General features: G+C 41.6%; 1 protein-coding gene across 7 annotated transcripts in view; it reads right to left on the reverse strand.

Moving 5' to 3' along the window:
• Positions 1–16,173, reverse strand: part of PTBP3 (polypyrimidine tract binding protein 3) — a 108,859-nt gene that overhangs the window by 42,001 nt on the left and 50,685 nt on the right. For 5 of the 7 annotated variants that reach the window (XM_051843126.2, XM_051843130.2, XM_051843135.2 and 2 more), the window contains 2 exons: positions 10,583–10,752; positions 1,822–1,968 (listed from right to left, as the gene is read on the reverse strand). In XM_051843126.2, coding sequence (XP_051699086.1) covers positions 1,822–1,968; positions 10,583–10,752 — 317 coding nt within the window. The remainder of the gene's footprint in view (positions 1–1,821; positions 1,969–10,582; positions 10,753–16,173) is intronic. The other 2 variants (XM_070055625.1, XM_070055627.1) reach the window with 1 other exon arrangement.

Raw genomic sequence — 16,173 nt, forward strand, 5'->3', positions numbered from 1 at the left:
CCAAAAAAAAAAAAAAAAAAAAAAAAAAAAAAAAAAAAAAAAAAAAAAAAAAAACAAAACACACACACACACACAAAAACACTGGACTTGAGCAAAAATACATATTCTTTATTATAAAACCATGAAACAGAAAACAATCTAATCAAAAAGAAGATGACAAATTATGACTCTCCCATACAAAGGAATAATATGCAATCATTAAAAAATTACGAGATATGGAGCCAGTGCTGTGGTGTGACACCGGCATCCTGTAAGAGTGCCAGTTTCAGTTCTGGCTGTTCTACTTCCAATCCAGCTCCCTGCTAAAGCACCTGGGAAAGTAGTGGAAAGGGGACCAAATGCTTTGGCCCCTGCTCTAACATGGGAGTCCTGGAAGAAGCTCATACCTCCTGGTTCTGAATGGGCTCAGCTCTGGCCATTGTAGGCATCTGGGGAGTGAACCAGAGGATGAAAGATCTCTCTCTGTCTCTCCCTCTTTCTTTGGCTTTCTCTGTAACTTTACCCTCCAAATAAATAAATGAATCTTTAAAAAATTGTAAAATAACTTTGTACTTGTCATGAAGCTATGTCCAAAACATATTACAAAGAAAAAGAAAAGGCTTCAACATCAAGATTCCATCTGTGGAGTCAGATGGTTAGCCTTGTTATGAACATGCTTTAGGTGCCATAATGGAGAGCCTAGCTGTGGTTCCTGACTACAGCTTCATGATAATGCAAACCCTGGAGGCAGCAATGATAGTCCAAGTAGTTGCATTCCCGCTACTCATGTGGGAGATAGAGATTGAGTGCCCAGCTCTGGGCTTTGGCCCATACCGGTCCCACCCATTGTTGGCATTTTGGGAGTAAAACAGAATATAGAAGTTCACTCTGTCTCTGTCTCAAATATTCTATTTGTGTAAAATAAGATACACAGTAGAAAAGGGGTACATACTGACATGTCTGTACTAGATAATAGTTATCTCTGGGTAATTAGATTAAATGTTTTGCCAAAGCCATGCATCTTATTTATAATTCATACAGCAGTTTTTCATTTTAAAAAGCCTATCCTATTTCAAACATCTAAAACTACATTTATTCTAAGTTTCTATACTTTATTAAATGCTGCTAATATATCTTAGAATAAGTTAAGAATTATGTGCAGGAAATGTAACTGTTTTTAAACAATGCAGAAAATTGTAATTTAACCTCAACAGTTTGCTTTAGCTGCCTTTCCAAACAGAATCAAATAGATGGAAGAGTCTTTTGGCTATATCAAAAATACACAGCCCATGTGGGAAACCCAGCTGGAGTTCCTGTCTCCTAGCTTCAACCTGGCCCAGACCTGGCTGTTGCAGGTCTGTATCTCTATCTCTCCCTCTCTGATGCTCTGCCTTTCAGATAAATAAATAAAAATAGATGTTTATAAAAACATTTTAAACAATTCTTATTAACAAATTTAACATAACAAAAAGCATCACTCAACTTCTGACTTTTCTATATATTAAGTAAAAAAGAGGTATTGAAGTAAATGACTTCTAAAATTGCTTTCAGATCTGAGGTTTTAAAAGGCACATAACAATAAATTTTAATTTTTTTCTTTTTATTGTGAAAAGTTGCAAAGGAAAAAATAAGTACCTGTCACTTCGCCCCTCATGACTTTGAAAGTTTCTAAGTAACACTGCTTTGTTATTATTACAGCTTCTGAGAAAATACATACACAATCTCGACTAACAAAGTATGAAAACAGCGTAAGATTTCATTCTCTTCAAAGTATGGAAGACTAAGTTATTATAATGTGTTTTTAGAAGCCTGTTTTTAAAATGTCCTCACTTTAATACTTACAGCCTGATTAGGCAGATTGTCAGTCTTGAGTTCTCTGTGATTGGAATACTGGATATAAACAGGCTGGCTTCGAAGGTGCGGTGTGACAGGAGTGTAATAATTCACCATGGTAACAGCAGCTTCCTCAGAAGCCATTTCTAAGAAGGCCTGCAATAAACACAAAAAAGCAAAGTGACAACTCATCTTTTTCAGACAGTAAAGAAATATTTCCTCATTCTAGCTTGCTCTAAAAACTCATGTACTCTGGTCAAGAAGAATACTGCCTCCAAGGGAATGGAAAAACTTTCGCATCAATGAAAAGTTAGATTCAATTACTAATTTGAAACTGGGAAACTCCCAGTTGAGTTAATGATTTTATGTGATTGTTTTCCTCTTAGCTTTGTTTCTTCTAAAATCTAACAATTTTTTTTTTTTTTTTGACAGGCAGAGTGGACAGTGAGAGAGAGAGACAGAGAGAAAGGTCTTCCTTTTGCTGTTGGTTCACCCTCCAATGGCCGCCGAGGCCGGCGCGCTGCAGCCGGCGCACCGCGCCTATCCGAAGGCAGGAGCCAGGTGCTTCTCCTGGTCTCCCATGGGGTGCAGGGCCCAAGCACTTGGGCCATCCTCCACTGCACTCCCAGGCCACAGCAGAGAGCTGGCCTGGAAGAGGGGCAACTGGGACAGAATCTGGTGCCCTGACCGGGACTAGAACCCGGTGTGCCGGCACCGCAAGGCGGAGGATTAGCCTACTTAGCCGCGGCGCCGGCCAACAATAAATTTTTAAAAAACGTGTACATTATCATTAAAAATAGGTCCTCTCAAGGGGCCTGCACTGTGGTGTAGTGGGTAAGGCCACCACCTGTGAGGGCAGCATCCCATTTGGACACTGGTTCAAGTCCGGGCTTCTCCACTTCTGATCCAGCTCCCTGCCAGTGGCCTCAGAAAGCAGCAGATGGCCCAAATGCTTAGGCCCCTGCTACCAACATGGGAGACTGGAAAGAAGCTACAGGCTTCAAACTGGCCAGCTCCGGCCAGGCGTTGCAGCCATTTGGGGAGTGAACCAGCAGATGAAGATCTAACTAAGTTTCAAATAAATATTCTGTATTTATTAATTTATTTGAGAGTTAGAGTTACAGGAGGAGAGGGAAAGACGAAGAGAGAGGTCTTGCATCCACTGGTTCATTCCCCAGCTGGCCACAATGGCTGGAACTAGGCAGATCCAAAGTCAGGAACCAGGAGCTTCTTCTGGGTCTCCCATGTGGGTGCAGGAGCCCAAGTCCTTGGGCCATCTTCCACTGCTTTCCCAGGCACATTAACAGGGAGCTGGATCAGAAGTAGAGCAGTCAGGTCTCAAAACAGTGCCCATATGGCATGCCAGTGCCACAGGCAGAGGCAAAACCTACTTTGTCGCAGTTCCAGCCCCCAAATAAATATCTTGGGGGTGGAGGTGGGGGGTGGGAGACACGTCGGGAGTGAACCAGTGGATGGAAGATCTCTCTCTCTCTCTGTGTATCTCTGTAACTCTGCCTTTCCAAAAAAATCTCTAAAAAAATAAAAAAGAATCCATATTTAGCTATGATAGCTTGGGTCATTATCACCTTTGAGTCTCACCTTTCTCACCTACAACAGGTAGTGCTGCTGCCTATTCTGATCATTAAGCCTCCTTTTAGCTCTAACAAAAGATTTTTTTAAGATTTTATTTATGCGGCTGGCATTGTGGTAGAAGGTTGTCTCCGCCTGCAATGTTGGCATCCCACATGGGTGCCGATTAGAGAGCTGGCTGCACTTGTTTCAGCTCCCTAATGAACCTGGGAAAGCCGTGGAAAAAGGCCCAAGGACTGGGGTCCCTGCGCCCACATGAAGACCCAGAAGAAGCTCCAGGCTCCTGGCTTTGGCCTGGCCCAGCACTGGCCGTTGTGGCCATTTGGGAAGTGAACCAGCAGATAGAATTTCTTTCTCTGCCTCTCCTCTCTGTAACTCTGCTTTTCAAATAAATAAATACATCTTTTTAAGAATCTTTTTTAAGAATCTGCTTTCTCAGGATTTAAGCAAAGATCTGGATTGGAAAAGGACTAGCTGGGACACAAACCACTACCCATATGGGATAGCGGCGGCACAGGCAGGGGCTTAGCATACTATTCCACAGTGCCAGCCCCAACACAAGAGGATCTTCAGGTTGAGTTCTTGTTAAGTAGCCTATACAGGATTTCATAGGAAACAACCATTAAAAACTAGCCATCAGCTGGCACCACAGCTCACTAGGCTAATCCTCTGCCTGTGGCGCCGGCACACTGGGTTCTAGTCCCGGTTGCACCTCTTCCAATTCAGCTCTCTGTTGTGGCCCAGGTGTGCAGTGGAGGATGGCCCAGGTCCTTGGGCCCTGCACCCACATGGAGACTAGGAGGAAACATCTGGCTCCTGGCTTCGGATCAGCGCAGTGTGCTGGCCGTAGCAGCCATTTGTGGGGTGAACCAATGGAAAAAGGAAGACCTTTCTCTCTGTCTCTCTCTCTCTCTAACTCTGCCTGTCAAAAAAAAAAAAAAAAAAAAAAAAAAAGAAGAAGAAGAGGAAGAAGCAGCTAGCCACTAGAAGCATTTATTTCAAACTGTAGTAACACATTTAGTTTTGCCTTTTTATGTATTTCCAGATTTTAGAAGAAACAAAAATAAAAGGTAAACCAAAAGCTACATAAAATCATAAAGCTATCTGGCAATTTTATACTTCAAACCCTTTGCCACAGTCAACTTTTAAAATGTTGCCCCCCCCCCAAAAAAAAGAGAACTTGTGGAATACTGCATTTTACGCTTTTGAGTTTTTTATATTAAACATGTGAAATGTTTTTAACTGCTTAAAGGATTAAATTAACTTCTTGAGCCTTCCTTAAAGAGGCTTTTGTTTGCTTACCACTTTACCCATCACCTTAATTTAACACTATCTGCCCCACCAAAGTACAGACTCATATGCTTCTGCTAGTACTCCTTAGGGCTTAGACCCATTTAATTAAGACTTTTCTTAAATCAACACAAAGTTCTAGTTACACAATCCAATTTTTTTTTGCTTCAAAATAACATTTTGTTAGCAAGCATATAGCAACTACTTCAGCCTGTATACAGGACACTCATATAAAATATGTTTCAGGGTCTGTTTTGTGACGTAGCAGGTTAAGTGTCCACCTGTGTGCTGGCGTAACACATAGGTGCCAATTTGAGACCTGGCTGCTCTACTTCTGATCTAGCTCCCTGCTAATGTGCCTGGGAAAGCAGCAGAAGATTGTCCAAGTGTTTGGTCTCCTGCACCCGTGTGGGAGACCCAGAAGCAGCTCCAAGGCTCATGGCTTTGGCCTGGCACAGCCCTGGCCATTTTGGCCATTTGGGTAGTGAACTAGCTGGTAGATGAGCGTCTGTCTGTCTGCCTGTCTCTCTCTTTCTCTCTTCCCCCTCTTCCTCCTCTCTCTGTAACTCTGGCTTTCAAATAAAAAATACAACTTTAAAAAAAGTATGTCCCGGGCTGGTGCTGTGGCGTAGCAGGTAAATCCACCATCTACAGTGCTGGTATCCCATATGGCACCAGTTATATTCCTGGCTCTCCACTTCTGATTCAGCTCTCTGTTATGGCCTAGGAAAGCAGTAGAAGGCGGGCCAAGTCCTTGGGCCCGTGTACCCGTGTTGTAGACTCGGAAGAAGCTCCTGGCTCCTGGTTTTGGATTGGCACTGCTCTGGCCATTGCAGCCAACTGGGGAGTGAACCATCGATGGAAGATCTCTCTCTCTCTCTTTCTCTCTAACTCTTTTTTTTTTTTTTTTTTTTTTTTAAGATTTATTTTATATCAGAAGAAGAACAACCGGGATTACAACCAGCGCCCATATAGGATGTCAGCATTTCAGGCAAGGGCTTTAACCCACTGCACCAGAGCACCAGCCCCTGTATAACTCTTTCAAATAAATAAACAAATCTTTCTTTTAAAAAAGTATGTTCTTATTAATAACAAAATGTGTTGCACACAAGAAATGGCAAGTATCTATAAATCAAACTCAGGTATCAAATACTGTCACATGTAGTTTGGTAAGGGAATACTAACTAGACAAATTTTAAATATGATGCACAAGTATATGATCCAAATGTAACAAATGAACCTATTAAATGTTCAACTGAACTAATCATATTCTGAGGTGGTGCTATTGGTCATTTGATAGTGAACAAATATCACAAATCATTCAATACACAACAAACATATAAAATTCCACTATCTTAAAGGGATAAAATGGGACTTCAACTCACATATACAACCTAAAAGGTAACTACACAATTTTATTAGTAACATTCTTTCTCTCCTAAGACAAAATGCGAAAGGTGACCAAAGAAGTATATGTAATAGCAATACTTTCTATCTGGTTTTATTTTTTTTTTTTTTATTTTTTTATTTTTTGACAGGCAGAGTGGACAGTGAGAGAGAGAGAGACAGAGAGAAAGGTCTTCCTTTGCCGTTGGTTCACCCTCCAATGGCTGCCGCGGCCGGCGCGCTGCAGCCGGCGCACCGCGCTGATCCGATGGCAGGAGCCAGGAGCCAGGTGCTTCTCCTGGTCTCCCATGGGGTGCAGGGCCCAAGCACTTGGGCCATCCTCCACTGCACTCCCTGGCCACAGCAGAGAGCTGGCCTGGAAGAGGGGCAACCGGGACAGAATCCGGCGCCCCCACTGGGACTAGAACCCGGTGTGTCGGCGCCGCTAGGCGGAGGATTAGCCTAGTGAGCCGCGGCTCCTGCCATGGTTTTAATCATTTTTCAATTTTTAAATCTTATTTTAACAACATTTACTTATGGTAAGAACTATTTCTGCTAACTCCTGATGAATGTTAACAGCTAACTCAATTTTTAACATCAATATCATAAAGGAAAAGCTACTTAATTCTTTGGAATACATGATTCTTGTTACATGAAGTTGTTTTGGAAACTATAAAGAAGCTAAACTTATGTGTAAAAATAATTTTTTTCCATATGGAATCTGGTAAAGGAATTACATTTTTTCAAGGTATCTAGTCAAAGGGCTCAATATTCAAATTGTGGGATGAAGATTAAAGCCAAAAGTCACTACCCAAAGACTAGTGAAAATAATTCCCATTCCCCTTATAACACTGTACTTCCAAAAGTCTCCAGGAAGAGTTATCACCCACAAGCAGCTTTTGTGACTCACATTAAAATTTCTTGCCAAATCATATTATCAAAGAAATGTTTTCTAAATAGGATTTATGAACTAAAGACAAACAATTAATCTAATAGTTTAAGTTAGCTTACAGATAAAATAAATTCAGAATCAACAGCAGAGACAAAGAAAATTGGGAAGTTGCCACTGCCTCTCTCATAGGCCATTAACCGTTAGATCCACCCATGTCAATCATTCCAAATCATACAAACCTTATAATGCTCAGTAGCAGAAACTATGTTTCTATGTGGCTAGCATGCATTATCTCGAACAAATGTAAGATAAATGTGTAAACACAGGGCCTAACACCTTATAAGGCATGTACAACTCTCTGGCTCTTAGTAATAACTTCAAGTGCAATAAACGGTATATTGATGAAATAGTCTGCCAGAGATAGTGCACTGAATTAAATGTCATCCAGTCTCTTTCATGCATACCAATCTATTTACTTATAAATGTAATCTTATTTATGAAAAGCAGAAGCAGCATAGTGACACAGCACAATGGACTGCGATTTGCTGTCCTCTTATACACGGTAACGCTCAGTGTCGAGAGGACTTTCAGGCCAACCAAAACCTCAGAGAGAACTGCAGGGCTCACTCAGTGAGTGGAAACAAGGAAGCACGTGATCATTCAAATCCATACAACAAGTATGATATTGTGCAATATATATTTGGTCTTGCATAGAACTCCTAAATCCTTGGAATCTGCTAATAAGCTCTTTGAAGGCAGAAAGTCCCTAGGAATCTTCAGGATGTGGTCTGATGACCAGAAAGATTAAGGCATAATTAGACAGTTGGAATTTTCAGCCCCAACCCTAACCCCTAGAGAGAGCACAGAGGCTAAAGGTCATCACCAATGGCAAGGATTAAATTAATCATGCCCATGTAATGAAGCCCCCATACAAACCCAAAAGACAGGATCTGGAGAGCATACAGACAACTGAACATGCAGAGATTCCTGGAGGGTGGTGCAAGTGGAGAGGGTAAGGAAGCTCTGTGCTCCCTCCTCATATCCCACCTTATACATCTCTATCTGTATGCTTAGTAATATAATCTACTGCATAATAAACCAGTTGGTTTAAATGTAGTGTCCCTCTGAATTCTGTTGAGCTCCTCTAGCAAATTAATTGAACCTAAGAAGGAAGTTGTGAGAACCATTTATAGAAGCATGACGAGCATCTAAAGTGGGGGTTGGGAGGCAGTCTGGGAAACTGGACCTCCAGTTTACAGTTGGCAGACAGTGTCAGAACTGAAGTGACTTGGGGCACATATCAGTGTGCTACAAAACTGACTACCTGCTACTGCGGAGAAATCCCCGCCCTTTGTGAATTAACAGAAGCCTTCTGTGCTGATTGTGTGTGGGTACAGAGGACAAAAAAGGTTGCTTGTCCCATGCAAGTATTATATTTTTGTCATGGTCACCACAAAGTTGCCTTATTTAGGAAAAATCTGTTACTTTCAAAATGAAAGAAACTTCCAATCTCTTTCAAAAAATCAAAACCAACATATTAATTTGCTAACTAAGATACACTGTGTCAAAATTTATGAGAGGTCATTGTTTTGGAGTAGGCCCCACTGAATCAGACCAAACCAAACTGGAGTCACTTATTTTAGGCAAAGAAGGTAAATCCCCAAACAGATCTCTTTTTCCTGAAAAGAGTCACAGCTATCAATCAAAGACAATCTATTTAATGAGAATAAAGAAGTCCCTTCTGCTTTAATCCTAAAAAAGTGACCAGCAGCAACTAACTGTTCCAGTATTTAAAACATTGTTCTGGAGCCGGTGCTGTGGCATAGTAGGATGCAGTGCCCGCATCCCATATGGGCGCCAGTTCAGGCCCCAGCTGTGCCACTTCTGATCCAGCTCTCTGTTACAGTCTGGGAAAGCAGAAGGTGGCCCAATTTCTCGGGCCCTTGCACCCATATGGGAGACCCAAAAGAAGCTCCTGGCTTCAGATTGGCACAGCTCCAGCCATTGTGGCCATCTGGGGAATGAACCAGCAGATATAAGACCTCTCTGCCTCTGTCTCTCTGTAACTTGTCCTTCAAATAAATAAACCTTAAAACACACACACATTGTTCTGTTTCCTTATTTCGACCTTACAAACACCAATGGTTTGGACATGCTCAGTTAAACACACATTCTACTTTATTGAACGAGGTGTTGCTTGCTTTTGGAATCCAAGTAAAAGCCAATTTGATCTTTAAAATTTGTTGTAATTTTGCCTTTTGACAATACTATATATTTCTATTTAGATTTTGTAAGACTTAATGGGTCCTTAATTTGTCAAATTAAGCATAATTTATATCATTTCTCTCAGGGTATTCAAATAATGGTAGGATATTTTTATAAACTATGCTGTTGCTTTCTCTCATTCCAAAAAAAAAAAAATTCTACTTTAAAAACTGATTTAGGCCGGCGCCGCAGCTCACTAGGCTAATCCTCCTCCTTGCGGCGCCGGCACACCGGGTTCTGGTCCCGGTTGGGGCGCCGCATTCTGTCCCAGTTGCCCCTCTTCCAGGCCAGCCCTCTGCTGTGGCCAGGGAGTGCAGTGGAGGATGGCCCAAGTACTTGGGCCCTGCACCCCATGGGAGACCAGGAGAAGCACCTGGCTCCTGCCTTTGGATCAGCGCGGTGTGCCAGCTGCGGCGGCCATTGGAGGGTGAACCAACGGCAAAGGAAGACCTTTCTCTCTGTCTCAATCTCTCTCACTGTCCACTCTGCCTGTCAAAAAAATAAAAAATAAAATAGGCCGGCGCCGCGGCTCACTAGGCTAATCCTCCGCCTTGCGGCGCCGGCACACCGGGTTCTAGTCCCGGTCGGGGCGCCGGATTCTGTCCCGGTTGCCCCTCTTCCAGGCCAGCCCTCTGCTGTGGCCAGGGAGTGCAGTGGAGGATGGCCCAGGTGCTTGGGCCCTGCACCCCATGGGAGACCAGGAAAAGCACCTGGCTCCTGGCTCCTGCCAACGGATCAGCGCGGTGCGCCAGCCGCATCGCGCTGGCCGCGGCGGCCATTGGAGGGTGAACCAACGGCAAAAGGAAGACCTTTCTCTCTGTCTCTCTCTCTCACTGTCCACTCTGCCTATCAAAAAAATAAATAAATAAAAAATAAAAAAATAAAAAAATAAAATTAAAAAAAATAATAATAAAAACCTGATTTATGGGGTAGGCACTGTGGCAAAGCAACTGAAAATGTTTCCTCGAATGCTTACATCTGATATCAGAGTGCCAGTTCAAGATATAGCTACGTGGCTTTCTAATTTTTCCTGCTCATGGTTCTGGGAAGGCCCATGACAGTGGTCCAAGTATATGGGCCCCTCCCACATGAGAGACTTGAACGGAGTCCAAGCTCCTGACTTTGGCCTGGACCAGCCTGGCTGTCCAGGGCATTTGAGGAGTAAACCAGCCAGTAGAACTTCTTCCCACCCTCACTCTGCCTTTCAAATAAATAAATCTTAAAACAAAAACCCAATTTATGTTCATTGAATGAATAAGATTTAGAAAATACAACAAAACTCAAGAAAATAAAATCTGTAGCACTATCACCCAGAGATGCTGTGTTAAACCTTTAAATATAACATACCTGGCTTTTGCCTTTCAACATCAAAAGATTAGTTACTTTGCCAAATGGTAGACCTAATGATATGACCTCTGCTTCGGTGACATCACAGGGAATTTTGCGAAGATGGAGAACACGGGAAGGCGAACAGGGAGGTCTATCTCCTTTAAATTTCTTGTTGTCATTCCCATTAGCTGAAAAACAAGTTGTTGTTTTTTAATTATAAAACTAATTTAGGCTGACATACTAAATTAACCATATTGTCACATTTGATCCTCTAAGAGATTCAAGATCTGAAATTCGAGGAACTATATGGGCTGGTGGAAGGAGGGGAAGAAGGAATATGGGCAAAAACCAACCACCTTTTAATGAAGAAGTTCTTTTGGTTTTTCATTGCAGGCATCCTTTTTTTTTTTTTTTTTTACAATTGAGTTCTGAATTTTAACTTCAAGGAAAAGTATTAGGATAAATGAATCACATTGTATCAAATGCAGACATGTCACATAACAACTATTATCAAATGCAAAAATGTCAGCAACAAGGGCCCACTAAATGAGGGTGGATCTGAAAGATTATAATCAAAGTTAATTCTACAATAGCCTGAGGCAAGTCCTTCATGAGATATACAGAATAAGGCAATGTTATCATAAGAAGTGACAGCTGCATGCATGTTATTGCCCCTGAACATCTCCCAGTGGGACAAGATGTGAATGTGGAAGACTGTGACACTGATGATCCTGATTCCATGGAGGCCTTGGCTAAGTATGTGCTTATGTAAAAGTTTTTAATTAAAAGAGCATATAACATAAAATATGCTAGCGGCTGGGGCTGTGGTGCAGTGGGTTAAAGCCCTGGCCTGCAGCACCAGCATCCTATATGGGCATCGGCTGCTCCACTTCTAATCCAGCACCCTGCTAATGTGTCTGCGAAAGCAGCAGAGGATGGCTCAAGTCCTTGGGGCCCTGCACCTATGTGAGAGACCCGGAAGAAGCTCCTGACTCGGCTTCCAATTGGCTCAGGTCCAGCCACTGCAGACATTTGGGGAGTGAACCAGCAGTGGGAAGATCTCTCTCCCTCTGTCTCCGCCCCTCTCTGTAACTTTGTCTTTCAAATAGATAAAATAAATCTTAAAAAAAAAAAAAAAAGTTATGCTAAGGCTGGCTTCATGGTGTAGCAGGTAACACCACCAGCTGGGACACCAGCTTCCCATATGGGCACAGGTTTAAGTTCTGGCTGTTCCACTTCCGACACAGCTCCCTGCTAATGCGCCTGGAAAAGCATCAGAAGAAGGTCAAGTCCTTGGGCCTCTGGCATCCACATCAGAGACCCAGGAAAAGCTCCTGAATTTATACCAGCCCAGCTCTGGCCAATGTGGTCACCTAGGAAATGATGCAGTGTATGGAAGATGTATCTCTCTCTCTCTCTCTCTCTCTCTCTGTAACTTTGTCGTTCAAATAAATAAATCTTTTTTAAGAAGTTACGCTACACTGATATTAAATTATTATTAAAGGAATTTTTTTTTAATCAGAGCTTGTTTATTTTAAACAAAAAAGATTTATTTATTTATTTGAAAATCAGAGTTACAGTAAGAGATGGCTCTTCCACCCACTGGTTCACTCCCCAAAGGCCACAATAACCAGCACTTGGCCAAGCTCAAGCCAGGAGCTTCATCCAGTTCTCCAAACTGCATGGCAGGGGCCCAAGCACTTGAGCCATCTGCTACTTTCCCAGGCACATTAGCAGGCAGTGGGATTTGTTCTATTGTTAAGTAAATATAATCAGGGCCAGCGTTGTACAGCAGCAGGTTAAGCAGCTGCCTGGAGAGGTCAGATCCCATGTTTAAACTCCCTTTGTGTCCTGGCCCTTTATGCTTCCAATGCAGATCCTTGTTAATGCAGCTGGGAAAGAGAGAAGATGGCCCAAGAACTTGGAAACCTGCCACCCATGTGGGAGACCCAGATAGGGTTCCTGTTTCCTGCTTCTGTCTGGCTCAATCCCCATCCTTGTGACCATTTGGGGAGTGAACCAAGGGACAGATCTTTCTGTATGTATGTGTCTCTCTCCTTCTCAGCCACTATACCTTTCAAATAAATAAATCTTTAAATAAAAAATTTTATATATATATATATGGGCCAGTGCTGTGGCACAGAAGGTTAAGCATCTGCCTGCAGGGCTAGCATCTCATATGGGTGCCCATAGGAGTCCCAGCTGCTCCACTTCCAGTCCTGATCCCTGCTAATGCAGCTGGGAAAGCAGCGGAGGCTGGCCCAAGTCCTTGGGCCCCTGTAGCCACGTGGGAGACCCTGAAGAAGCTCCTGGCTCCTAGCTTTGGATGGGCTCAGCTTTCAGCTGTTGTTGCCAGTTGAGGAGTGAACCAGCGGATGGAAGACCTCTCTCTGTCTCTATCTTTCTCTATAACTCTTTCAAATAAATAAATTTAAAAAAAAAAAAGAAAGAAAATTAAGTTTGTTTCTTAGACATTAGTTTCATTAATTTACATCTTAGACAATAAATTTTGTTTCCTATGATAACTTATTTATTATAGTACAACAGTAGTTCTTAATATAAATACCACCTTCTTGAAAATGCAATTTTTCTTCTTTTTTTTTTTTTTTTTTGACAGGCAGAGTTAGTGAGAGAGAGACAGAGAGAAAGGCCTTCCTTCAGTTGGTTCATCCCCAAAATGGCTGCTACAGCCGGCGCTGCACCGATCTGAAGCCAGGAGCCAGGTGCTTCTCCTGGTCTCCCATATAGGCGCAGGGCCCAAGGACCTGGGCCATCCTCCACTGTACTCCCGGGCCACAGCAAAGAGCTGGAATGGAAGAGGAGCAACCAGGACAGAATACGGCACCCCAACCATGACTAGAACCCAGGGTGCTGGCACCACAGACGAAGGATTAGCTTGGTGAGCCAAGGCGCAGGCCGAAAATACAAATTTTCAACCCTATACCCAACCCACGGATTCAGAAGAAACACCCAAATTGGGGCCCAGCAGTTTGCAGTTTATCAAACCCTCCAAGTGACTCCCATTTTACCCTAAGAACCACTGATGAAAATAAATTATCTTAGCACACAGTTTAGTCTTATTTAAATCTTACCGTTTAACACTAACAATAACCAGAATTGACCAGCCCACAGTGAACATGCAACTCTATGGAGATACACTTCTGGAATGTTTTTCTTCCAGGGGCTGGCACACATTTGGATAAATGGAACATCTATTGGTTTTATTAATTTTTCAATAGTTCTTATCTTCTGTCACTGAGTTTTTGTTCTCGTCTTTAAAATTTCCTTTCTTCTGTCTACGTGAGGTTTAACTTACTAGTTATGGCTAGAAGTTTATTCATTTGGAATTTTTTTTTCTTTTCTAATACAAACATTTAAGACTATAACTTTAAGTACAGTTTTAGCTGAACTTCACAAATTTTAACTCAGTTCACAATACTTTCAAGTGTTCCTTGTGATAACTTCTATTTTTCCAACTTTTATTTAATAAATATAAATTTCCAAAGTACAACTAGCAGCTTTTCCCCCCCATAACCTCCCTCCCACTCCCAACCATCCCATCTCCCACTCCCTCTTCTCCCATCCCACCCTTCATCAAGATTCATTTTCAATTATCTTTATATACAGAAAAATCAACTTAGTATATATACTAAGTAAAGATTTCAACAGTTTGCACCCATACAGATACACAAAGTATAAAGTACTGTTTGAGTACTAGTTATACTGTTAATTCACATAGTACGACACATTAAGGACAGAGATCCTACATGGGGAGTAGGTACACATTGAATCCCGTTGTTGATTTAACAACTGACACTCTTATTTATGGCATCAGTAACACCCGAGGCTCTTGTCATGAGCTGCCAAGGCTATGGAAGCCTCTTGAGTTCACAAACTCTGATCGTATTTAGACAAGGCCATAATCAAAGTGGAAGTCTCTCCTCCCTTCACAGAAAGGTACCTCCTTCTTTGATGGCCCATCCTTGTGATAACATCTTTGATTTATGTTAAACATTGCTTTCCAAAATATTTGGGTTTTTACTTTCCTAATTATTTAACGTTCTTCCTTTTTTGAGTTCCAATTAAGTCAAAAGAACTTACTCCATATAATTTCAATATTTTCCTATTAACAGATGGTTGTTTTAGAACCCAATATTTAGTTTATCTTGGTGACTATTTCATGCAAACGTGAAAATAATGTTGCTGTTGAGAAAAATGTTCCATATGTCATTTCGATCAAGTTAGTTGACGTTACTAACGCTTACACTCTGAACGTACTAACTTTCTCTTTAAGGGTCACATAAACAGTTTAGACACCGGGGTTATATGCTCTCTAAAACAACTACTAAATACTGCAGTTACAACAGGAAAACAGCAATAAATGAATGGCAAAACTGTGTTCAAGCATTTTATGTATGGACAACGAAATCTGAATTTCTTTTAAATTTTCTGTGTCACAAAAATATTGTTCCTTTTTTAGTCACAACCAAAAAAAACATAAACATTACTCTTAGCTTATGGTTAATTAAAAAAAAAAAAAAAAGTGGGGCCAGGCTGAGGTGCAGCAGGATAAAGCCTGGCCTCCAGCGCCAGCATCCCATATGGGCACCAGTTCAAATCTCAGTTGCTCCACTTCCAATCCAGTTCTCTGCTATGACCTGGGAAATCAGCACAAGATGGCCTAAGTCCGTGAGCCCCTGAACTCGAATGGGAGACCCAGAAGAAACTCCTGGCTCCTGACTTCAGCTCAACTCTGGCCAGTTATGGTCATTTGGGGAATTAACCAGCAGATGGAAGACCTTTCTCTTTGGCTCTACCTCTCTGTAATTCTGTCTTTCAAATAAATAAAACGTAACAGAATACTTAGCCAATGGGCCAGAATCCACCAACACCTGTTCTGTATTCTTACTGGTTTTCTACTGTATAAACAATTACAGAAAAAGGAATGAAATCAACGTAATTATGGCTTCATCCCTCTTTTATTAGTTTTTGAGACTTTATTAAAGGCTTAATGCTTCACCAAATATTAAGTTTAACAAGTAAAATGCAAAAAGACACCAGGTTAGCAAGGATATAGGCAAGGATTATTAACAATAATTGAATAGAAAGATGACCATTTACTTACATACATTAAGTTTTAAAGTAGTCACAGAAAATTCAATCTCTTGTAGTCTAACATTCTTAACCTCTGGTATAAAAGAATGGGGGCTTAGTGAGTTAAGCCACCATCTGTGATGCTGGACCTTATATAAGTGCCAGGATGGCCACACATGCAGAGGACCCTAAAGAAGCTCCTGGCTTTTGGCTGACCCAGCTCCAGTTCTTGTGGCCATTTGCGGAGTAAAATGAAATGATGAAAGACCTCTATCTCTCTGTAAGTCTGCATTTCAAATAAATTAAATCAATTTTAAAGCACAAGATTAACAAAACTAATTTGCAGCAATACTGATACGCACAAGGCATTACTTTTTCTTTTCAAATTTTATCTACCACACATAAGAGAAAACATGGTATTTCTTTTTATTTCCAACTTTTGTCATTCAATATGGCAACTTCCAGTTCCATCCATTTTGCTGAAATGGTAGAATATCATTCTTTTTAAAAGTGCA

Source organism: Oryctolagus cuniculus, chromosome 1 (assembly GCF_964237555.1).
Source record: "Oryctolagus cuniculus chromosome 1, mOryCun1.1, whole genome shotgun sequence".
Taxonomy (NCBI): Eukaryota; Metazoa; Chordata; class Mammalia; order Lagomorpha; family Leporidae; genus Oryctolagus; species Oryctolagus cuniculus.